Genomic DNA, 23,323 nt, shown 5'->3' with positions numbered 1-23,323 from the left:
AAACAACATGTATGTGTGTGTGCGTGTAAATCACTACATGCATGTATATGCAGAGAGCCTGCAAGAGGGGTTGGGGATCACACAAATACAGAAAGACTTGGTGCAATAAGGACCCGCAATTCTTTGTCCTCTGCTTCTAACTTTTCTCTTAGTCTGAAACTGTGGCCAAAGAAAAAGTTTTTTTAAAGAAAGAAGTATGTGGATCATGCTGTATTATATATTTGAAAATTGCTAAGAGAGTAGATCTCGAGAGTTCTCATCCCAAGGAAAAAACTGTATTGCAACTACGGAAGGTGACAGGTGTTAGCTAGACTTACTGTGGCGATCATTTCTTGACATATCCAAATATCAAATCATTATGTTGTAAACCTGAAAATGATATAATGTTCTATGTTAATTATACCTCTATTTAAAATTTAAATTAAAAAAAAAGATTAGGACTACAAAAAAAAAAAAAAAAAAAAAAAAGGATGTGGGTGTGAATGGGAAGAAACCACCTTACACAGGAATCACCTTTCTGAAGGCAGCATCAGTAGGGATTTGAACAGGGCGTGTGAAGGAGTGTCCTTGGCAGCCACTGCCATCCCCGCCTTCACAAATGGGCCTGCACACCGACAGCAAAATCCCAAGGCAGATGTCAGCTCTGGGAATGAACCTTGCTTCTCCAGCCCTCTGAAAACCCTCACTTCCACGGAAGCGCCTGGTGACCCAATCGGAGCACGTGATTTTTCTAGCAGCATTTCTAAGACCTGTAGGAGGCATATTTTGTTAGCCGGGGTCAAGCTACCGTTGGAACTTAAAAGTAAAAGAAGTACTTTATTTTTTGAGGCCATTATAATTTCACCTTGCTTACAACTGATATGAATGAGTGAGGTTTCCTTGTCTCAAAAAAAAAAAAAAAAAAAAAAAGGAAGAAAAGGGAATTATAAGAAAGCCTCTGACAATAGCTAAAATACGTGCATGGCAGATGAATGGATAAGCAAACTGTGGTCTCTCCCTACAATGGAATATTATTCAGCCTTAAAAAGGAAGGGAGTTCTGATCTATGCCACAACATGGATGAACCTTGAGGACAGGCTGATACATGAAATAAGCCAGTCACAGAAAAGCCTCTGCTCCTGTGAGGTACCTGGAGTGGTCAAGTTCACAGAGAGGGGGCCCCTGGGTGGCTCAGTGGTTGAGCGTCTGCCCTTGGCTCGGGGCGTGATCCTGGGGTCCTGGGATCGAGTCCTGCATCAGGCTCCCCACAGGAAGCCTGCTTTTCCCTCTGTCTATGTCTCTGCCTCTCTCTCTCTCTGTGTCTCTCATGAATAAATAAATACAATCTTAAAAAAAAAAAGTTCACAAAGAGAAAATGGTGGTTGCCAGGGGCTGGGAGGGGGTGGCAAGTTAGTGGTTAGTGGGTATAGAGTTTTGCTTTTCCAGGATGAGAAGAGCTCTGGAGATAAATGGCGGTGATGGTTGTACAACATTATTCACATATTTAATACCACTGAACTGTGTACTTAAAAATAGTTCAGGTGCTAATTATTCCCCAATTAAAAAATGGTTTTAAAATGGGGCACCCGGGTGGCTCAGTGTCTACCTTTGGCTCAGGTCGTGATCCTGGGGTGCTGGGATCAAGTCCCACATCAGGCCCTCACAGGGAGCCTGCTTCTCCCCTGCCTGTGTCTCTGCTTCTCTCTGTGTGTCTCTCATGAATAAATAAATTTAAAAAATATTAAAAAAATAGTTTTAAGAACTATTTTATGTTACAGGTCTCTTTCATCACAATCAAAAAATTGGAAAAAAAAAAAAAAGTAAGTCCCCTAGCTAGTGTTCCTTAGGGTCTGTGTGCTGGTTTCGGCTCACTCTACCCAGGGCTAGGTCCCCTCCACCTCTCAGCTTCCACCTCCAAGTTCCTTTTCTCATCATCTCTTGATACCGTGTCTGGGTTTGCATCTCTTCACGCCCTCATCACTCGGTCCACTCAGGTGTCCATTTATGGACCATTTCCCCTTGGTCGTGGCCTTATGGAGAGGACAGATGGGTAACAGTGGCTAATTGTCCTGGGGCCCAAGGGCAAGAGCCCTGCATCCTGCACACAGCAGGGTCTATAAGAAGGATGGTCAGTTTTGCTTGAAAAGGTCCAGGGAGGCTTCAGTGATGGTGTGGCCTTGAACTGAATGTTGAAAACCAAAGACATGCTACATTTTATGGTAAAACAGGACACCTCTAACTCTCAGGCCAGGCAGGTCCTAATTAATTACCATGGAGGAGTCTGAGACGGGAGTCTCCCCCCAGGGCTGGGGACAATAATAAAAACAATCACATAATTCCTCTGAGTGGTACCAACCCATCCACTAATTTCATGAAAAGCCCAATTATGATTGAACACTCTTGATGTTTGGTATGGTGGGGTGGGGGTCTTGACCTTAGCCAGAACTCACCCCCTGCCCCATTAGCTGTTCCCCAAGGACATTGAAGTTTCCTGGCTCCTCCCTTCCAGCCCAGCCCTAGTCTCAACCCCAAGCTCGGCCTCCCATGGCTGGAGGAGACCCTGGCACCTTACAGGGAGCTGGCCTGGCTGGTCGAGTCACTGCCAGAGAAGCAGAAGGAGCCTCCCAAGCCCTCCCCTCACCCCAGCTAGAAGCCCCAGAGCTTGGGGACCACACGCCCCGCCCCCCCCCCAACACCTTACAGGGAGGATGTGGAGACTCTGGGCCATCCCACAGCCTGTTAGGGGAAGATCTCCGTCTCCCGACTTCAAATCAGCCCTGTGGTCTGTCTGCGTTTTGCTCCTCTCCACCTTCCACCAAACCATACAGCCTGGGGCTTGTCCCTCAACATCTCCCACAGAGCCCTTCTGAGCCTCCATCCCTCCTCCATCCCTCCTGACCAATAGGGAGAAAGTCTGCATCCCCAGCCACCCCCACGGAGACACTGAAATAGCACTTTTCAGACCCAAGGCAGGCCAAATGGAGAAGCTTAAATCCTGCCCCAGGCGAAATGAAATGAATGAGAAATCTTTGGAGTCAGACAGACTTGATTTCTGATTTTGCCATTCATTTACTTCACTCACTCACGCACTCATTCATTTGTTCGTTCGTTCGTTCATTCATTCATTCATTCATTCATTCACTCAGCAACATTTCTGGAGGACCAGCTCTGCGCAAAGTTCCCGGTGGTGGAAATACAAAGCCTGATTAAGAACTCCTTCCTTCAAAAGGCCCACGGTCGTGAGGGAGGCACTGATTACAGTGTAGGGTGCTGGACAGAGCTGGGGCACCTAGGCAGCCCTCAGGGGAGGGGGATATTTTTAGGGGCCAATCCAGATCTCTATAAAGCAGGGGCTTTGAGGCAACAATTTGATGGCCTGAAGCCACGCTTTGCTAGCACTTAACAAAAGATGAGGAAATGTCGGTTTTCCCTACCCAAGAAGTGGAGGGAGTTCTAAATTTAGTAGGTTATGGGGAAGGCTCCCAAGCCAGCTGTGGCTCTGCTGCTGAAGGGTGTGACTTGGCCTCTGTGTGCCTGGGTCTCCTCACCTGTAAAGTGAGGCTAATACTGTCCACACCCCAGAACGTTTGTGAGTTTTGAATGAAGCAGAGTGCAAGAATGCATATCCCTGCCGGAGACACAGCATGCTCTCTACCAGAGGGAGTCCTCCAGGAGAAATTAATACAGTGGTTATTTGGGGCCAAGTCAGGCCAGGGCAGCTGCAGGAGCCATGCCAAGTCACCCCACCTGCACACGTCCCCTTGTGATGAGGGCCCACTTCCCACATCTATAACAAAGACTGTCCATGGGCTGAGATGCTTGAAACCACAGTAAAAACGAGATGTTAGATTTATTTTGTTCAATACTTACTTAAAACTATAGTTTTTTTTAAATTTTTTATTTATCTACGATAGTCACACACAAAGAGAGAGAGAGAGAGAGAGGCAGAGACACAGGCAGAGGGAGAAGCAGGCTCCATGCACCGGGAGCCCGACGTGGCATTCGATCCCGGGTCTCCAGGATCGCGCCCTGGGCCAAAGGCAGGCGCTAAACCGCTGCGCCACCCAGGGATCCCCCTATAGTTTGTTTTTTAAAGAAAGACCTTCCATAAATACGTTTTAGCCTAAGGTACATTGCAACGTGAAGGCACAACGGAGAAAGGAGAATTGTAATTTTAACCACTGCTTTGATGACAAAGTTCGGGTCAGTTGTAAACTACTTATAAAATCCTCACTCCCCCTGTACGCTCTTGGTGACATCTGGACAACTTGCCTAGGCGGGCACCCCAATGTTTAACTGCTCAAGAATTTGTCAGTGGGAACATCCAGTGCCTTCCACCCGCTGTATCATCCGAAAGGCATCCGGGGTGGGCAGTGGCAAGAGGGGCCATTCCAGAAATGTACCACTAGCTGCTGTCACAGAGAACTGAGCTCGCTGATTCAGGGCGGGGTCGGGCCCCTTGAGCTGGGTGAGCCCCAAGTCACCTTCCCAGGCTGGTATCACCACCTCCCCATGAATTCCCTGCCATACTCTTCTTTGAGCTTCCCTAAGGGCCCCTACCAATCAAATCGCTCATCACAAAGCATCGCAAGAGAAGAAGGGCAGCCTCTGTCATTGGATGGGACCCTCACCAGAGGCAGGGAAGGCATCTGGCTGTGCTCCGTCACCCATGCTGCCCCCAGCGAATACCTGTTGCACTGAATTAATCTTGTTAAACAAATGAACGTCTCAGCGGAAGGACCATGTGGGCCTGCAGAGACTGCTTCTTCCACCAAAATCAAGGGTTTTCTTTCTCCAAGTGTGTTTATTCAAACCTAAAGAATCATTTATAAACTGAAAAAGCAAGAAGATTTTTCTCCCCTTGGGCAAGAAAGGAAAACTAATGGCTGAATTCATTGTAAGCCTGCCAGTTAGTGTTCTGAGGTTGATAAAGATGGATAAGATTATTCTATTTCAGCTTCAAAAAGTTCCACCTTTGGGCAGCCTGGGTGGCTCAGCGGTTTAGGGCTGCTTTCGGCTCAGGGCCTGATCCTGGAGACCTGGGATCGAGTCCCATGTCAGGCTCCCTGCATGGAGCCTGCTTCTCCTTCTGCATGTGTCTCTGCCTCTCTCTCTCTCTCTCTATGTCTCTCATGAATAAATAAATAAAATCTTAAAAAAAAAAGTTCCACCTTTATAACTATCAGATGGTTAAGATTTCAAAATTTCTAGAACATACTGGTGTCTAAGCTGTTGATAAGCGTTTCCATCTAAATGGCTGGAATTTGGAAGTAGGTAAGTATCAATAATCCTCAATATTCCAATATTTATGTGTTGGTTGAAGAATGGTCCTTTCATTGACCTCTGCTCATCGGGACTGAAAAAAAGTTTTCAAAGATGTCTCTGCTTTAAAATGGATGGTGTGAGGGATCCCTGAGTGGCTCAGTGATTTGGTGCCTGCCTTCGGTCCAGGGCGTGATCCTGGAGTCCCGGGATCGAGTCCCACATCGGGCTCCCTGTGTGGAGCCTGCTTCTCCCTCTGCCCGTGTCTCTGCCTCTCTCTCTCTCTGTCTCTCATGAATAAATAAAATATTAAAAATAAAATAAAATAAAATGGATGGCGTGGGGGCACCTGGGTGGCTCAGTGGTTAAGGGGCCACCTTTGGCTCAGGTCATGATCTCGGGGTCCTGGGATGGAGTCCTGCCTTGGGCTCAACGGGGGGTCTGCTTGTCTCTCTGGCCCTTCCCTGCTTGTGTGCTCACATGCTTTCTCTCTCTCTCCAATAAATACATAAAATCTTTTTAAAAATAATAAAAAATAAAATAAAATGCATAGCATGCATCTTCTACCAAGAAAACCTTAATCTGCAGAGGATATGTGACGAGCTCCTCTCTTTTCTACCTGTTACCACTTCTTGGGAGATGAAACATCCCATAAAACAGTGAGAATGTACTTTGTGTAGCATAAAGCTGACTTCTGTAGATCTTTTCCGAGGGGCTGAGTCCCATGGGGCTCATTAGGTAAAGCCAGAGTCAGCTGCCTGTCTTCAGGGAGGAAGCCTGGCCCTCACTGTCCACCCACCTGCCCCAGCTCAGGAAACTTTTTTCCAGGTCAGCAGTTCCCTTCAACCCTGGTCCAGGCACTGATGCTGAACCAACAAGGAGGCTGGTCCACATGTGGTCAGTTATCATGAGTTTGGGGGTGGAGTTTGCTTGGCTCCTTCCTCACCCATGGAGCTGCTACCACAGATGGGGCCTTGAGCTGGGCTGGCCTGGTTCTGAGGATGACTCTGGAAGCAGGAGGGAGATGGGGTCTGTGCACCTGCTACAGTGGTCATCATTGTAGTGGGTGAGGGGAAGACTGTGCTGCATACTGAAAACCTGCCCCTGGCACACCCCACTCCACAACTTACTGAGCTCTCCCCCATGACTGATCGTGCCCGATGGGCTCCTGGGCATGAGGTCGCCAAGGCCATAAGCATTAACCTTATGGGCAAAGGAGTGGAGGAGGAAAAAGTCCCTATGGCTTCAGGACATCTGGGTTCAATTCAAGCAGAGCTGCTTGTGCACCTGGCCCTCGCTGGTTCTCCACCTCTTCATCTGTAAATTAGGAGTACTAATACCTCCTGAGGGGTTTGAGTGCTAGAGCCCAGTACAGGCTTGGCCCATGGGTGATGCTCACCACCACTCCCCTACTCACAGATGGGTGAGCTGGGGCCCAGAGCAGGTGCAGAACCTCCCTGACAGGCCCTGAGCCTGACATTCTCTGTGTTCAGCCCCGAGCCCACGCAGAAATGAATGCACTCGAATCCCACCCTTGGGGACCTCCTGGTCTGATGCTGTCAGACGAACACAGAGAACAGACTTTCAGAAGCGGAAGAAAGAAAGTTATGTTCCAGCTCCTGATGCCTGAGTACAAGGTACAGCAACCTGGGGAGATGCAAGCTGTAGGTTCTGAGAGGTGTGGGGGTGCCCTCCTTCTCCCTCCTTGACCCTTCCCTGTCCTGTCCCCATGCTAAGGCTGTCGGCCAGCCTCTACTCCTTGTATCACTCATCCATATTTTAAAGGATTTTGTCAACCACCCAGTGTAGATTCAGTAATCATTTGTTCAATTTCCAATCTGATTTATCCAAGTCAACTGTAACTACCTATCAAGGTTTCTGATCAGCCTTGCATAGTCAGGGTTCCAGCAAAATCCTTGCAATAATAACAGCTCATATTTATTGAGCACTTACTCTGTTCTAAGGACTGTTCTAAGCTCTTTACCTATATTATCTTATTTAATTTTCATGGTACTCCTAAAAGGTAGGTAGTAGACTTAGCCTCACTTTACATATAAAGAAGTTGAGGCAGAGAGGTCAACTTATTTGCCCAAGGCCCCTCAGCTGTACAGGCTGACATCTGTTCCCAGGTCCTGACACACCAGCTTCCCCAAACCAACGGCATCTAAAGCTTCGGGCTGCCTGTGAACCTAGTCGTGGGCCGCACACAGTTGCTACATGATTCCAAGAATACCAGGGAGTGTGCCTGTTCTCCGTCTTGGGGCACCCAGTTGGGACACCAGGCTTGAGCAGGTCTATGTCTAGTCACCAGGGCTGGGGCACTGCAAGGTAAGAGGCCCCGGCCTCACAAGGGAGCCCCCTTAGCAAATCCCTCTCATGGGAATCAAACAGAAAATAATTAAAGATACAGGGCCAACAGCATGGAGCTGGTTTGGGGTGGATGGGGGCTTGGCTTCCCTCTGGGAGTTCATCCCTGCTCCACCAGAAGGGGGCACTGGGATCCTCTTACTGAATGAAGAGGTACCAGATTGGGGCTCTCAGGAGTCCAAATGGAGTGTAGACCCTAAGAGCACACGAGAGTTTTCTCAGGCCACGTCCTCACAGGAGGGTCAGCTGACATACTTGGTACTTCTAAACTTCCAGGGGCCTAGCCAGAGGCCAAAGTCATAATTCTGGCACTCTTGCCAATGGCTCTGCCCTCCACCCCTTCTTACCCACTCTGGTTCCTGGAAAACAAATGTGTCCCTGAGCTGGATCTCTTTGGCTGGTTAGTCATTAGCTTGAAGGAAAGGGGGTGAACAGGATGACTTTTAAGGTTCCCCATATTCTGGGATTCCGGACTTCACCTCAGAAGGCCATGCCAGGGACAGACAGACAAACCAATGGAACAGAATGGAAAGCCTAGCAACAAACCCTCAGATATATGGCTAAAGGATTTATGACAAAGGGGACAACAAGACCATTCACAGAGAAAGGACAGTCTTTTCAACAAATGGTGCTGGGGAAACTGGATATCTAACTGCGAAAGAATAAAGAGTTGGATCCTTACTCAGAATGGACCTCAACGTAAGAGCGGAAACGATAAAGCTCCTAGAAGAAAACGCCAGGGAAATTCTTCACGACACGTGAGTTAGCGATGATTTCTTGGATGTGACATCAAAAGCACAAGCAACAAAAGACAAAAATTGATAGACTGGATTTCATCCAATTAAAATCTTCTGTGCATCCGAAGGACACTATCCAGAGAGTGAGAGACAACCCCCAGAATGAGAGAGAATATTTGCGAATCATGTATCTGATGAGGGATTATTCTCCAGAACCTGTAAAGAACTCCTACAGTTCAACAACATATAAACAAACAACTCAACCCCAAAAATGGGCAACAGACCCGAATCCTCATTTCCTCAGCGAAGATCTACAGCTGGCCAGACACAAAAGGACAGCTACTGTGTGATTCCGCTTCCATGAGGCACCTACTCATCACGGAATGGTTCGCTTAAAATGGTTACAATGGTAAATTTTATGTGCTATTCTGCCACAATAAAAAACTATCCCTTAATTAGGGAGATTTGGCATTTTTATAACGGCCATGTGAGTAGCACAGAGAACACTCAGCCTGGGCTCTGGGCCTCTCCCTGCGATGCCCAGAGGCCTCCACGGGCCAGGCTCGCTCCTTCCCAAACACCTCGGGTCCTCTCCCAGCTAAAGCCCTGCGCCTGCTGAGCCGAGGCTGCCAGTTCCAGCTCCTTCAGCGTGAGAGCCTCTTCGACCTCCCCAAGGCCACTTCAAATGTCCAGACCCACAGAGTCCCAGTCCCTCCACACTTTCCCCGGGGACTCTGGCTCCTGCTCCTCCGGGTCCCTGAGGTCAGGGGTCAGCTCACTCACTGCCAGATGCCCCACACCTCCCTGAAGCAGGCTCAGGCCTGTGGGCATTTGTGGACAGGAGAGGCCTGGGGCGGCCAGCACACTTCCCACAGCGGTGTGTTTATGCCCAGTTCTCTCTACAAAGGGGGAGGAGGGAGCCCTAGGCCTCTCTGTCCACACCATCCGCCCCCCCCCCCCGCCCCCACAGAGCCTGGTGCACTGTGATCATGGCTGTCCCCCCAGTGCTGACTACACCACACCCCAGGCTCAGGTCTAAATGCTTTTTCTTGTCTGGGCTGTGAGCTCAAGAGGGCGTCCTGGCCAGAATAGAGCACTGTATCCCTTATGTGTGTGTGTGTGTGTGTGTGTGTGTGTGTGTGTGTGTGTTTGGGGGATGGGTCTCAGGACCGCAGGGGTGTAGGCCAGGAGGACAAGGGGCCCAGAATGGGGGGCAGGTGGGAGTGGGGCCGCAGGTAGGAGGGCCCTAGCACTCACTGCAGAGAATGGGGAGACCTGGGGACAAGAGTCAGGTGGGGAGGGAGGGTACTCATCTCTCTAGACCTGGACCCTGGCTTGTGACCCCTGAGGTGACAGCCAAGGGGAAACAGTGGGGCAAAGGGGTGTCCCTCCAACTGCGGGGTCTGAGAGAACTCCAGGCTCCTACAAAATAGGGCTACCCAAGGCCTCTCTGCTCCCACACCCCGCGCTCTGCAGGGATCCCTGTGGGGAAAAGGCTATTTTCCACCAGGGTGCCAGAGAACTGGAAGTTGGATTTTCAACCCAGGTCTGGATTCAAAGGCAGGAGGAATGAAGAGAGAATTAGAAAGACTGGCTCACTGTTGGTTCCTTGCAAGGTCTTCAGCGCCACCCTGCCCTGACCAGAGTTTCTGGTACGTTCCTGGGGCCTCTGGAAACTCAATGAGAAATCCCTAATGCTGGTTTGGAGCACCTGTGTACCTGTGTCCTGCTGCCCTACCCACCCCCCAACCCCCAGCCGCCCCTGTTCTCACCGAAGCTTAGCAGGACACATGAACAGGTGAAGAAGCTGTGCCCATGGTCAGAGTCAGGTCTGGAACTCTGACCTGCTGAGCACCAAGCCCACCCTTGACCTCCCCACCCGCTGCATCCTCCTATGTGGAGAAGGGAAGAGCTCTTTGGAGGCCACATCTGTAAAACCCAGTCTTCCAATCTCATAGGGTTAAAGTAGCCTCAACTCTAATCAGGATCATCCTACAAAAGGATGCTTTTCAGGCTCTCGGGGCCTCTGGCCATCAGAACTTTCTTTCTCCCTTCCTAGTAGTCTCACGTAGGGCAAGGTCCTCGATCCCTCCGAGTCTGTTTGCACCCGTGAAGTAAGGATGGCAGGAGGATCTATCTGATGGGGGCAGCAATCGAACTGGGGTTCAACGAAATCACACACAAGATTTGGTACATGGCCTGTTGCATGGACAGGAGCACTCAGGACTCGTGGGTTGTCACACCGTATCAGCAGCACAGAGGTTCTGTCCTGACCACTCAGGCCCCTCTTTTTGCCTCACAATCCACCAGACTCACCTCATTCTTGTCCCTGTCCTGCAGATGAGAAAACTGAGGCAGGGAGCCAGGCCAGGCGCCCCAGACTTGCCCTTTGGCGGGTCGGACTACCCTTCTGCTTCCAGAGGGGCCTCTCTCAGTACAATGAATCGGCCAGAGTGGTGGGGTCCCGAGGCCATCTGAGGATCCTGGAGGAACCATTCACCTCTCTCCCGGTGCCTCAATCCCAGGCCCGGACTAGCACAGAAGGCCAGGGCCTCAGAAATCGTCTAGTGTCATGTGGGGGTTTTACAGATGGGAGACTGAGGCCCCGAATGGGGACCTATGTAGGGAAGCTGTGCGCCTGTCTTCCCTGCTCCTACTCGACAGTGGGGGCGTGAAGTTGTTCCAGCTCAGTTGTCCACCCATGAGGCTGGATGGTGGGGCCACAGAGCAGACCAGGGAGATCCATGGACACTGAGGGGTCCATACACCTGGGAGGCCCCAGAATTTCCATCCCCATTCTGAAACCTGATTAGAACCCCCCACTTCCCTGCCATCATTTGCCATACCCTAGTGCCCTCCAGGGTGGATAGTGTGAGGGGGTGGGGCTCTCAACCCTTCCCAGCAGAGAACTTGACCATGCAGGATGTACCTGCAGGGACACTACCTCTCTGCACCCTCACATCCCCACATTCTCCTCCCTCCCAGGAAAGACAGGCCCAAAGGCCTCAATTTATAAATGAGAAGATTGAGTGGAACCATGGAGATAGGGGACAGTTCCAAAGGCACATTTCTGGGCAAAGCCAAGACTTGAACTCAGATCTCTTGCTCTCCAGAGAAGGCTTGGAGGGAGAAAAGGAGGACGAGGCAGCCTGGAGCTGTTCAGCTACCAGAGAAGATCCAGAGAGTCCATGACAACTTCTGACTTCCCCCAACATCTCTGAGCCTTCCCTTAACTGGGCAAGGTTAGGCTCACTTGGGAGTGGGGTGGTGGGACTTCTCATGTGTACAGCCCCTCCTGCCATGCATGCCCCACTGCCTGAGTTGGGGCTTCCCCATCCCAGTACCAGCTCCAGTGAACTGGACTTGCCCCAGTTCCTCCCACTCTAGACCTGCAGGCAGGGGCCACGTCCTGTGCTTCTCAGAATCCCCCACAAGGCCTGGTGCAGTGACGGCAAAGTTTGAAGAGCAATGAATAAGTAGAATCAGCATCTCAGTCCCCCTGTCTTTGAAACAGGACATTTGAGCCAGCAGACATCTGGCGTCTCTTCCAACACTGGGTGGGACACCCTCCCCAACAATGCGATCCGCTGCATATGGTCGGGGGGGAACCAAGGCTCCTGGACATGACCAATGCCCCGGGCCGGGCAGGTGGCCCTTCGAGAGAGAGGGACATTGGTCATGTGGCCTCACCAAACTCCTTCAGGCATGCACACGCATGGTTTCCACCATTCGGGGAAGAAAACTTGTCCTACAGAGCCTTGCATTGATCCGGAGTCCCAGCCAAGTCACAGGTGGGATGAGTCCCTGTAATCCCACGGGACCTCCACAGTACTCTACTGTTGCCCTGATTCCCCAGGCTCTCACGGTGGAGTCTGCCTTTTTCTCTCAGGGGAGTGGGGCTGCAAGCACCTGCCCTATTTGAGGGGTGAGTGTGTGACTCACACAGTGAGTGTGTGACTTACTGAAGGGGTTACGGCAAAGGGAGAGGGTGGGTGAGCCCTGCAGATATTCCCTCAACCCCTTCCTCATCCAACCCCAGCAGCAGAAGGAAGGAAACCCAGTTGTGCTTTCTGCCTTCCCACTAACCTGCCTACAGGGCTCCACTTCTCTCTGGGTCTCAGTTTGCTCATCTGCTAAATAGGACCTGCAATGTGCATGAAGATGGCATCCACGGTGGTTTCTCTTCCACAGTGAGCTACACAGAAGGTATATTTGAGAGCGAGGGGTTGGAGGAAGGCCTCTTGGTGGTGTGGGTGGGCTTCGTGGACCCTGCCAGGGACCCAGGAAGACTCCAGGGCTCTGCATCTACCGGCCACAAGGGGACTCTCCTGCCACTCAGTGAGTCAGCCTTGGGGGGGGGAGTGTGGGTGCGATCGGTGGCTGGGCAGGCCACAGGCCTTGAAGCACAGGCGCTCAGTCGCTGTGTTCCCACAAGTGACTCTGGCAGCTGACTCTATGCCTGCCACAGGAGGCCTAGAGGGGTGCCCCTAACTGGCACAGGTGCTTCCCCTAACATGAATGCAGCTCCCCCGCACAGGGTACAGCAGGCACAGGCACGTCTTTCACACAGGAGGGCACATAAGTTAGTCCACATGGCCATACCTTGAAGCACATGTGGATGGCAGGACCCAGACCCAGCGACTATGGGCGGGACACATGCCAGCTGAGGTCACGCTGGGCACAGTCTCATAAAACCCATAGCTGTGCTCCAGCACACTCTGAATGAGACACCAGTTCCCCATCATCCCTCCAGCCAGTAAACATTGATTACGCCCAAAGATAGGACCTAAGCTATAGGACAACAGGCAGGCACTCTGTTCCAGGAGAAAGTCTGGCACGTAGTAGGTGCTCAGTAAGTGTGGAGACAGGGAAGATGAGTGGAGATAGGGGACGTGAGCAGGCTGGAGGAGGGGCTGGGGAGCCCAGGGCCTCCGCTGCAGCCTGGCCATTGTGGGGCCAAGCCGCTCCCCAGTTGGCTCCTCTCCATATTTTTAGCCCAAGCCTGGAGTCTAGAACCTGCATTGAACCAGGGCCCTTCAGGGCCACCTGCCCACTTATCCTGGACTGCAGCTCACTTTGCCCCTGCGCCCTTTAGCTCACCTCCGGGAACCCTCAAGACCCGTTTCTGCTTCCAGGGAAGCCTTTTCTGTCCATTCTATCCAATCTCTCCCTGTGAGAAAGTATGTAAAGGGGAGGGGAGGGTAGGGAAATGGGGTGAAGGCCACCCCGGACTGGTACTGTCCCAGAAACCCCTAGAGGGCCTTTGGAAATTGCCCAAACTCCTGCGTTTCACAAATTTGGACCTGGGAGGGCCTGGGGAAGGGGCTTTCCCAAGGCCACGCAGGGAGTAGAGAGCACAGCAGTGGAGACCATAGGCGGTCTACACCCGATTGTGCGCCCTGCCCTGTGCACGGGTGCCACACTGGATCTCAGCATCCTCGCCCAAACCCCAAGCCTTCCACAGACTCTCAATCTTCTCCGCCAGGGCCCTCGGAGCACGCAGAGAACCAGCTGCTTTGCCCCAGCCTGAGTCGCCAGCAGTCCATCTGCAAGGGCCTTGGGGCTGCCGCCCACGCTCCGCAGCCCCCAGTTTGGAGGGAGAATCCGCTCTAAGGCAATCTGCTTCCAGAATCCAAAGAAGCCCGCGCAACTCTCCCTCTTTCTGGAACATGCAGCAGCGCCGGAATCCAGCAGCTCAGAGCCTAGGTGCGTACTGGAGCCCTGGCAGTGAGGTGGTCCGGTAAGACAGGTATTTGGGCGGGTGGTAGCGCTTCAGTCTCTCTCTCTCTCTCTCTCTCTCTCTCTCTCTCACACACACACACACACACACATCCCACTAGTATTTCCCAGTAAAACCTTCCTTTCCAAAAAGGCGCTTCGGGTGCAGTGGAGCTCCGTGGTGATCTTTCTATCTGTCTCTCCAGCCAAAATCTGAAACTGCTCGCTGCCGCGGATCGCCACCCAAGTCCCCAGGCTTTGCTCCTCTGAACCTCCCCTCCGCCAAACCTCAACTCTCTTCCCACCGCTCCCTCTCCTCCTCGGTGCCGGCAGTGGCGCCTGCGGGGTTGGATGGGGATAGAAAAATGATCTTTGGTAAAGTAATGAATGCACTAGGCATGATGGGGGGCGGTGGGCGGGCCTGGGGTCCCCAGGACACTTCGCTGGACACTGGGGAGGCTTCTATCGCACCACTGAGTCAGCCTTTGTAGGGAGACCGGCTGTCAGGCAACAGAGCATTTGCCGATCCAGGCTCCCTGGACCCCTGACTGGATGAGGAAGGAGAATCTTGCAAGGACGTGGGGGTGTGGCCCATTTGCACATTTGTTAGCCAGAGATGGCTCTAGGGGGCTGCCGCTCAGGAGGGGAGGTCCCTGGCGGCCACGAATAACTGTGATCCCAGATAAGCACCCGCCTGGGGCTGGGAGGGATTGCTGGCTGGAGAGAGGTGCCTCCTCTTTCCGCAAAAGGGCACAGTTTGGAAGAGGGACCTCTTCTCACTGGTCTAATCCAGACCAGTCCCAAGGGCGTGGTGCCCAGGGCCGCTGAGCAAGGGGACCCGGTGTCTTAAACCCTGAATTCACTGAGCAGTATCAGCACGGAGCTGTCTTGGTTTCCTAATCTGATGGCCCGGCTTGTCACTTTAGCGACGCCGGAGAACCCGTAGCTTCGGGAGGAGCACGTGGCCAGATGGCGCCTGGCAGGCTGCGTCCAGACCCAAAACCCGGCTCCCACCGCCCCACCCAAAACAGTGCCTGGGCCTCGGTGGGGGGTAGGGGGGCGTGGGAGCGGGCTTAGGGTGTGGGGAGCCAAGTACTCTGTCACAGAATCTCTCCCCTACTCCCATTTCCTTGCAACAAAATGCCTCGTACCACCAAGCCTGGCATCCCCCTTCCCGGACCCCTGCACTTGGGGGCCTCGGGGGCGCTCCTGGCAGGCAGTTTTCCCCGCCGCCTGCCTGCCTGCTGCTTTGGGCACCCTGGGCTGCGGATGAGCCCGAACCCAGATGGAGCGCTCTCGCTCCGGACTCCAGCCTCCCCTCACCTCCACTGCTGCAAAGGCCACCGTACTTCCATTAAGTATTTCAATTTTCCATCAAAACAAAGCCCCGTAAGCGAGCGGCTGGAAGAAAGCGGCTGAGGCCCAGATAAAGGTATGTCCCCGGAAAAGTGTGCCCAGCTGCTCTCCAAAACGAAAGTCCTTAGGGACTTTGGCGAAATGTTATGCACAGTATTTTAACGCGTTTTCCTACCTGGGCTCGGTTTTGCAGCCTGCGCAGCCCAGGGCTTGGGCGAGTCCGGGGCAGCCCGACCGCTGCAGCGAGGCCACCTCGTTTTGCGTTTTGCAGTCCGGGTAGTGCAAATGTCCCGGCAGATGGGGTCACCCTATTCAAGAAACACCCCCCACCCCCCGCCCGCCGCCCCGGGCGGGGGGTGGGGGGTGGGTGTCTCCAGCTCTCTGAAGTCTTTTCTGAAAATTTCTTAAAACAACTCCCCCAAAAAAATTTCCCCCAAAATTTTCGTCCGCACATACGTGTCTGTATCGTGATCCCGGTGGTAGTTACACGGGTGTACACATACGGAACAATTCTTCGAACTTTCCACTTAGCTGTGTACTGTGCTGAACGTGAATTATAATAAAGAAAACTACAAATCGATTGATTTAAAATACTAAACCTTTCATCCAGGCCTTTGGTTTTTCGTAGTTAAGGTCATTTGCGGCGGACTTTTCGCGTTGCTGACTGCTATGGAAATCAACAAAGGACTACATTAAAAGCATTTTCCTTCTCTGCTCCCTCCTCCAAAGTTGACCAGGGTCGGCCACCGCACAGCTCCCCAGGCTGAAGTTTTCTCTCGCCCCCGGGTTCTTGCCTGCTTCTCCCCTGTCCCTTCCTCGCTGTCTTATTTTCGGCTTTCTCTCCTACGAAACCGCACGCTGATTCTTGGACTGGCTTTGACTACGACCCCGGCGGCGTTGACACATTTGGTGGTGTGTGGATCCTGCCGGTGCGGGGACAGAAATACCCTTAGCGTTCACACACTGCGTCTAATTCGGCAAACCGGGACGAGGCCCTCGGCGGCGCCCCAGGGGTCTCCGGCCTGGCCCGGGTCTCCAGACCTTTGAGCTGTGAGCGCTTCTTTCTTGGGGGCGGGGGGCGCGATGGATGGCAAGGTAGCCAGCTGCTAGCTAGCAACGAAAACCTGCGTGCACCGAAACGAAAGCGAAAGAGGAGGGCGCGGGGCTGCTCCCCGAAGCTTCCCGGGGCGCAGGGCTGGGGCCTGGGGCTGCGGCTGCTGCGGCAGCGGCGACCGGGACTGGGGGCGAGGCGCGGGACTTCTCACCCCGCGACGAGGAGGCTCCTTGTGAGGCTGAGAAAAGTCGGGTCTCCAACCTGGCGTGTCTGCTGGGGGCCCACGGGCCCAAGGACGGGCCAGGGACCAGCAAGGACTTCTCAAGGCTGAAGTGCGCACCGGCCGGAGCCCAGCGAGGCCGAGATTGCCGCGCGCGCACCCGTGGGTCGCATTCGTAGACTTGCAATGATCTCCGCACCCGGCGCGGACTGCGGGCTCGGCTGGCTCCCGGCACTTTAGTACTGATGGGGCAACGGAGGCCCAGGAAGCAGTAGGGACGCCAGCGGACTTAGAGGGGTTCTCACCTCCACTTCGGGGAGCTCCGAGAAGCAGGAGGCCGGGCCCTGGGGGACGAGAGGCGGCTTCTCCGCCCCGCGCGCTCTCAGCGTGGCCCTGGCGCTGCCCCCAGGCCTACACCTCGCTGGGCCAGGGGCGCTTGGACACGCGGAGAGTGGCTCCCCGAGGAGCTCTCCGGAGCCTCGCCTCCCGCTGATGCAGTTTGGCAGATCGAGAACTGGGATTCCCAGCCCCGGGAACCAACAGAGTCCCGAGGGAAGTTGCAGGGTCCAAGCTACCTGCCGTCAGACCGCAGCAGCCTCAGTCGAGCCTATTGCTGAGGCCTTGTCTGCTTCCGCCCGCCCGTTCCCTGAGCTCCTGGGAACACCCTAAGGTTTTCTCGTTGAACTCCATTTACCCCCTTTTGACCCCACACTCTCCAAGTGTGGCGGAGATCTGCCACCAAAGTGTGCCTCAGTTTCCCTGCTTGCTGGCCTTGGACAAAGCCAACTCCAGAGGCCCTCCTCCCTGCCTCTGTAAAGGGCGCAGCCCAACCCCTGGGTGTCTTGGTTTCTCAGCTTGGACTTCATGTGCCTAATCTTTCTGCAAGGGCCAGAAATCTCCTCCTGGCCAGGGAAGCTCGGCTGCTAGGAGAAGAATAAACAGAGCTGTTTGTTGTTTGTGGCTTTGCCCTGAGCAGTGCCTCCATCTCAGGCAGCAGGGGAGTTGGGGGTCCTGTTGCTGATTCTGGGCTGCCTTTTGTCCTGCAGCCTGTGGCTTTGCCCAGAGCTTGTCCTCAGAGCATCCGCAGGTCCCCAACAGCACAGGGGCTTTTAGGGGAAACCTGGAGGAGACTAGCCGATGGCTCTCACAGTGTGGGGGGTGGGGGGCACTGACTACCCAGTTATCTCTATGAGGAAAGGAGTTTTAGAGGAGTCACTGGTTCAACTGGTCAATGCAAGTGGAGGAAGGGCCAGGCTGGTGTGTGGGAGCCCAGGAGGGCTCTGAGAGGGTGCCCAGAGGGGGCCATCCCTTTCCTCTTCCTCCTAGACCTGAAAACATTTTCCAAACAAGAGGTTTGGAAGCAGCTAGAGACCTCTTCTTCTGTAATGTCTCTTCCTCTTCAGAAGCCTCACTGGGGAATTTCTTTCAAACGTGAAAATCCATCATAGTAGGAGAGAAAGCCTATGAGGCCCTGGGCTTTGCACAATAGACCTCCATGAGTCCTCCAGGCCGAGAATTGCTCCCACCTAATAGTCTCCAGTGACAGGGACCAGGAGGGGCCTGGGTAAAGCAGGGAGGAGGGAGCCTGTGTCTGTAGCATGGGCAGGCAGGTGCCTGCTGACAGGAGCTGACAACCCCTTCCTGCGCCAGTGTGGAAGGAGCACCTGTGTGGAGCCGAGAATGTCTGTGATCTGAGTGCCTGATCTCATTCCAACGGGAAGGTGGGGAGGAAAGGTGGAGGAAATGGGGAAAGGCCACTGGATCTTTCTAAATCTGCTCTCAGGCCTGTCCTGTGGCTTTGGAAGTGTGTGACTTTGTGTGAGGCCACATGAGTGAGTGTATTTGGTGTGTGACTATGTTGGTTCACGAGGAAGAGGTTGTGTGTGTGCTTGTGTGTGTGTGTGTAGTAGTCAAGTGTATGATTGTGTAAGTATTTGTGTCAACAGCCACTAATGAACTAGTTCTGAGCCTCCGCAAAGCTAGTGTGAATATTAGCAAGTGTCTGCCATGGGCTGTTTTCCTATTCCAGCCACCAAGGCCTCCACCATGTCCCATGTCCCATGTCTGTCCCCAGTCTTGGTGTCTCTCCATCCTTCCTGGACTAGAACAGCCAAAGCCACTGCTGTGTCAGGACCAGCTCATCTCCAGGGCCCTGCCTGAATGCCAAGGCCTCAGGGAGAGTGTGTACGCAGGGCTCCTAGCCCAGAGAAGATATTTTACTCCTTTCTGGGTTTCTGTCTGCCAGCTTGGGGCTTGTCAATCCTGATTCAATGGGCAAGAAGGCCCAGGCTCCCGAGCTGCTCCGGCCTCAGGCTGCCCTTTCCTCCATCATGGTTGCTAAGCTCCAGGGGCGCAGGCCTACGTCCCGCCTGCAAGCTCAAGGGGGCCTGGAGGTCATTTAGGCCGCGGGCTCCCTGTGGGCCCAAGTCAGGACCCAGAAGCTTCCCTCTTTCCCCAGTATCGCGCTGCCTGCAGCTCTGCGGCTCCCTGCCTCGCTGCGGGTCGGTCCTTAACCATTGTTGCGAGGCCAGCCAGGTTCGCCGAGGAGAAACGCGCCGGGAGCGCCCGCGGGCCTGCTCTCCACGGCGAGCGGGGCTTGTAGGGGGTGTGCGTAAGGGAAGAACTCGGGTCTTCGGCGGCTCCAGGCGTCTAGGGCCCCGCGCCCGGGCGGCATCCGGGGCGCGCTCTGCCGACTGCGCCCCGGGCTCCCAGCGGGCTGGGCACCTGCGACGCTCCCACCTGCAGCACGGCCGGGGGAGCCCCGGGGCCTTCGGGGAGCGAGGCCTCGGCAGCCCCGGAGCCCCGCGCCGCCCCTGTAGGCCGCCGCACGCCGCGAGCCGGACGAAGCATCCGCTTCGGAGGCGGCCCCGTGAGCAGCGCTAAGCCAGCGGGCTGGGGAGCCGGCGAGGTCGGGGTCGAGCTGAGCAGCCCGTACGCTCCGAGGCCCCGGCGTAGGGAGATGACGGCGGCGGGACGGACCCCAGGGTCCCCTCGGAACAGTCGGTTCCTATTTTCCGACCCGGAGCCACCCAGCGCGGCCCCGCGCCTCCCCGGCGCGCAGCGTCCGGCCTCCCGCAAGCCGAGGGGGCTCGCGGCGCTCCGAAGCCCCGGGCCCGGGCTCCCCGGCCCTGAGCGCGCCGCACGTGCACTCACCGTAGCAGGGGACCTGCAAGGCCGCGTTGTGTCCGCCGCTGCCCTCCTGGAGTTTGAGGCTGCCGTCCGGGGGAGTCTTGCAAGCGCCGCGCTGCAAGTAGAGATGCGGTGGCTGCGCGGGCGGCTGCGGCTGCGGCTGCGGCTGCTGCGGCTGCGGCTGCTGCGGGGCCGGCGGCTGCGGCTGCGGCTGCGGCTGCGGCGGGAACTTGTTAAAGGAGCCCCGCGCCCCGGCGCCGCTCTCCAGGGGGGCCGCCAGGTCCTGCTGCCCCGCGCCGCCGTAGCGGGCCCGGCTCTTGGCGTCTCCGAAGCCCTGCCCTTTGGTGGCGGCCGAGAGGAAAGTTGTGCCGAACTTATCGCCGCCGGGGTATGCCCTAAAAGGCGATGAGCCCTCCCGGCTCTGCGACACCGGGCTGTAGTAGGCGTCCATGGCAGCAGCCGGCGACTCGCAGTAAGAGACACAAGTCTCAGCATTCATGCCTGGCCTGCGCGGGCGCGAGCGAGAGCGCGAGGACGCCACCGCGCGCCTCGGCCGGGAGTTTGGAGAGGCGAGGAGGCGGTGGCCTTGCGCGCCGCGCGGGCCTGCTCCGCTGCCTCCTCCTCCCCTCCACGTCTCTCTCTCTCTCTCTCTCTCTCTCTCTCTCTCTCTCTCTCTCTCTCTCTCTCTCTCTCCTCTCTCTCTCTCCTCCTCCTCTCTCTCCCTCTCTCCCTCTCTCCTCTCCTCCTCCTCTCTCTTCCTTCTCCCTCCCCGCAGCTGGCCCAGGGAAAGAACCGAGGGCTGTAAGAAGATTCAGATGTTTCAGAAAGTTGACCAGATCTCCCAAACCCTCTTAAGATTTTAAAGTGGGAGGGGGGAAAAGAGGGAGAGTGAATTTTTCACCCGCCCCCCCCCCCACTCTCTCCTTCCTTCTCTCCTTCTTCCCCTCCACCCGCTCCCCTCTCCCTCCTCTCCTAACGCCCTCTGCTCCTCCCTCCCTCTCTCTTAAGGAGATGCTACTAACTCGCTCGCTGGGGATTAAACCCGGAGGCGCCGGAGGGCCTTTCCGATTCTAGATTCTAGGCCCCAGGGAGAGGTCACCCGACCCCCCCCCCCCACCACCAGGATTCCTGAGACCAGGCTGAGAACTGGCGGGTCCAAGCTTTCGCCTTAGGGGAGGAGGGCATGCAAGACTTTAGCGACAGATGAAAAGAAATTAGAAAAGAAAAGAGAGAAGAAACAAACAAATAAAAAACAACACCTAACAAGTTTTCACTTTCAAAGTCAGAAGGGTTGCTAGCCTCCCCTTGCCGGTGGGTCCTTTGGACACTTCCCTTCGAATTTGTCGGCACAGCTTTGGGCCTTCCCACTGGTGCCTCTTCTTCTGCTTCCAAATCCTTGTCCCCATTCTCGGTCCCTTTAGGAACTTAGCATACTTCAGAAGCGGGAGTTCTGGGCGCCACCACTTTTCTGTCTTATTAACTATTTCCCTCCTCTATAAGGGCGGTCGGTCAGGGTGTCGAGGGGCCTGTGTGCACTCAAATACCGGAGAAAACCTTGATGGGCCAGGTTACGGAAGCTGTAGAGCTCGGTCCCCTCCCTCCCCTCCTTGGACAGAGCCACGATTTCCTCACGTCTGCACCCAGCCCAGGGGATTCTCCACCGACGGGGTTGAGAGCAAGGAGTTTGGAGACCTGCTGGCCACGCCTCGTCGTCGCGCTGTCACCTGCACACAGCTTGGGGTAAGGGTGAGGCAGCCTCTTCTCTCTCTAGACTCACTGTCTCCGACTGTAAAACCAATGGCTTGGATTTGATGGGCTGTGGTTTCCGTCGGCAACGCGCGCCTCAGGGCAGTGCGGCCAGCCACAGCAAGGGAGTAGAACTTTTAGGGTGCGTCCACCCTTTCCCCAGGGTTGGTCATCCACTGCGCTGTCCCACAACAACTGTGAGGGGTGGAGGTTGGGATCCTCAGTTTTAGGTGAACAAACTGAGGCTCAGAGGGGTCGGTCACCTGGCAGGGGCTGCCTGGGAACCCATGCTGGGGCTAGTCCCTCCGCGGTCCTGGGATGCCAGTGGGGATGGAGACAGCGAAAACGCAAAGAAGGGAGGAAGCGGGTCTCCCACTGGGGAATGACTCCTTCCAAGGAGACCACTTAGAGCAGCTTTTGATAAACTGCAGGGGAAGTCTGCGGATTGAGGACTCACCTCCGAGGCAGCCGGATGGGGTGAGAGGTGGAGGGGCAGAGTAAAATGAGAGAGGGCCTGAGCATTACGGACCCAGGGATGTGGGTCGGAAATTAATCTTCTGTGCCTAAGTTCCCCCCAAAGAAAAAAATACCAGGAGGGTCGTGCTTCTACCCCGAACTTCAGCCAGGCTAATCCTCATTCCCACCCCACTCCCTTGGTATCTCTGCTCCTTGCTCTGCCGCCGACTGCTCTATCCCACATCTGGTTTCTATCGTGGCTTACCTTGAAGTGCTCGTTAATAAAGATATTCCGAAAACCTAGGCCAGGGGTGCGCAGATCCGAACCCCTCCCCCTCCGCCCATTGGGACCCGGGCTTTCTGGCCCGCAGACATCAGCCACACAGATATAAGTAATTTTGTATTTATTGAGCACCCATTGTGCCAGAAGCCATCCTCACATCATTCTGCCTGCCACCCCAGAACAACATGACAACGCTCATCTTGTCCTACCCATTTTGCAGATGGATAGACTGAAACTTGAAGAAATCATCTGATTTTCCAACCTCAGATAGTAAAAAGTGGATAAGCCTCCCATCATTCCAAATGCTCCTGTCCACCCAACTTCTTTCAGTTCTTAGAACCTGCCAAGTTCTGCCTGTAGCTTAGGGGTTACCTCTACCTGGAATTTCCCAATCTCATTCTCGGGGGCTTTTGTCTTGTTAATGATTTGGGGTCCAGCTTAGGGTCCCTTTCTCCCAAAAGCCTTCTGTGTCTCCTGGTGGTATTTAGTGCTCCCATTTGCTGAGTCTCTATCTTGGACCATGTTGTTTTCTTGGTTGCGCATGTCAGGGCGAATCTTGACCTCACTACTCAGAGGTTCCTAGAGGGCAGCATATGCCATGCCTGGTGCCTCACAGATATTTGTGAAATAAAATATTAAAGCCAGAGCTGTTGGCAACTAGTTACTCTCCCTTCCCCCTTCAGGAATCAAGCGACAAAATTAAGAGCTGCCAACCTCTCTGGGGCTGCCCAAGAATAGTGACCTCGCCTGTTTTGTTCCCTACGGGACTTGATAGAGCATAGGTCCTCATGAAATGTGTGTTGAATGAATGAACGAAAACGGCATGTGGCCCAGAGGCTTAGGGGTGAATTTTTGCCAAGGAGTGCCAAGCAAGCAGGCTATCCGTTCCATGCCCCCGGAAGCTGCCTGCAAGCACCTTACATGCTGGCAGCAAACCCTCCCTCTACTTCTCCCCCACGCCTTCAATTCCAGGCCTAGACATGAGGGGAAGACCATGAGCATTGAAATGCATGGGT

At 54.5% G+C, this 23,323-nt stretch overlaps 1 protein-coding gene across 1 annotated transcript in view; it reads right to left on the bottom strand.

Annotated features, from left to right (window-relative positions):
- Positions 1–20,374, bottom strand: part of ALX4 (ALX homeobox 4) — a 45,595-nt gene extending 25,221 nt beyond the window's left edge. Inside the window, exon 1 of the mRNA XM_038563512.1 lies at positions 19,847–20,374. Within this exon, the coding sequence (XP_038419440.1) occupies positions 19,847–20,321 (475 nt within the window). The 5' untranslated portion in view covers positions 20,322–20,374. The remainder of the gene's footprint in view (positions 1–19,846) is intronic.
- Between the last annotated feature and the right edge of the window lie 2,949 nt (positions 20,375–23,323).

The sequence above is a fragment of the Canis lupus genome, chromosome 18, assembly GCF_011100685.1.
Source record: "Canis lupus familiaris isolate Mischka breed German Shepherd chromosome 18, alternate assembly UU_Cfam_GSD_1.0, whole genome shotgun sequence".
NCBI classification, from domain to species: domain Eukaryota; kingdom Metazoa; phylum Chordata; class Mammalia; order Carnivora; family Canidae; genus Canis; species Canis lupus.
This window is presented reverse-complemented; position numbering and strand designations above follow the sequence as displayed.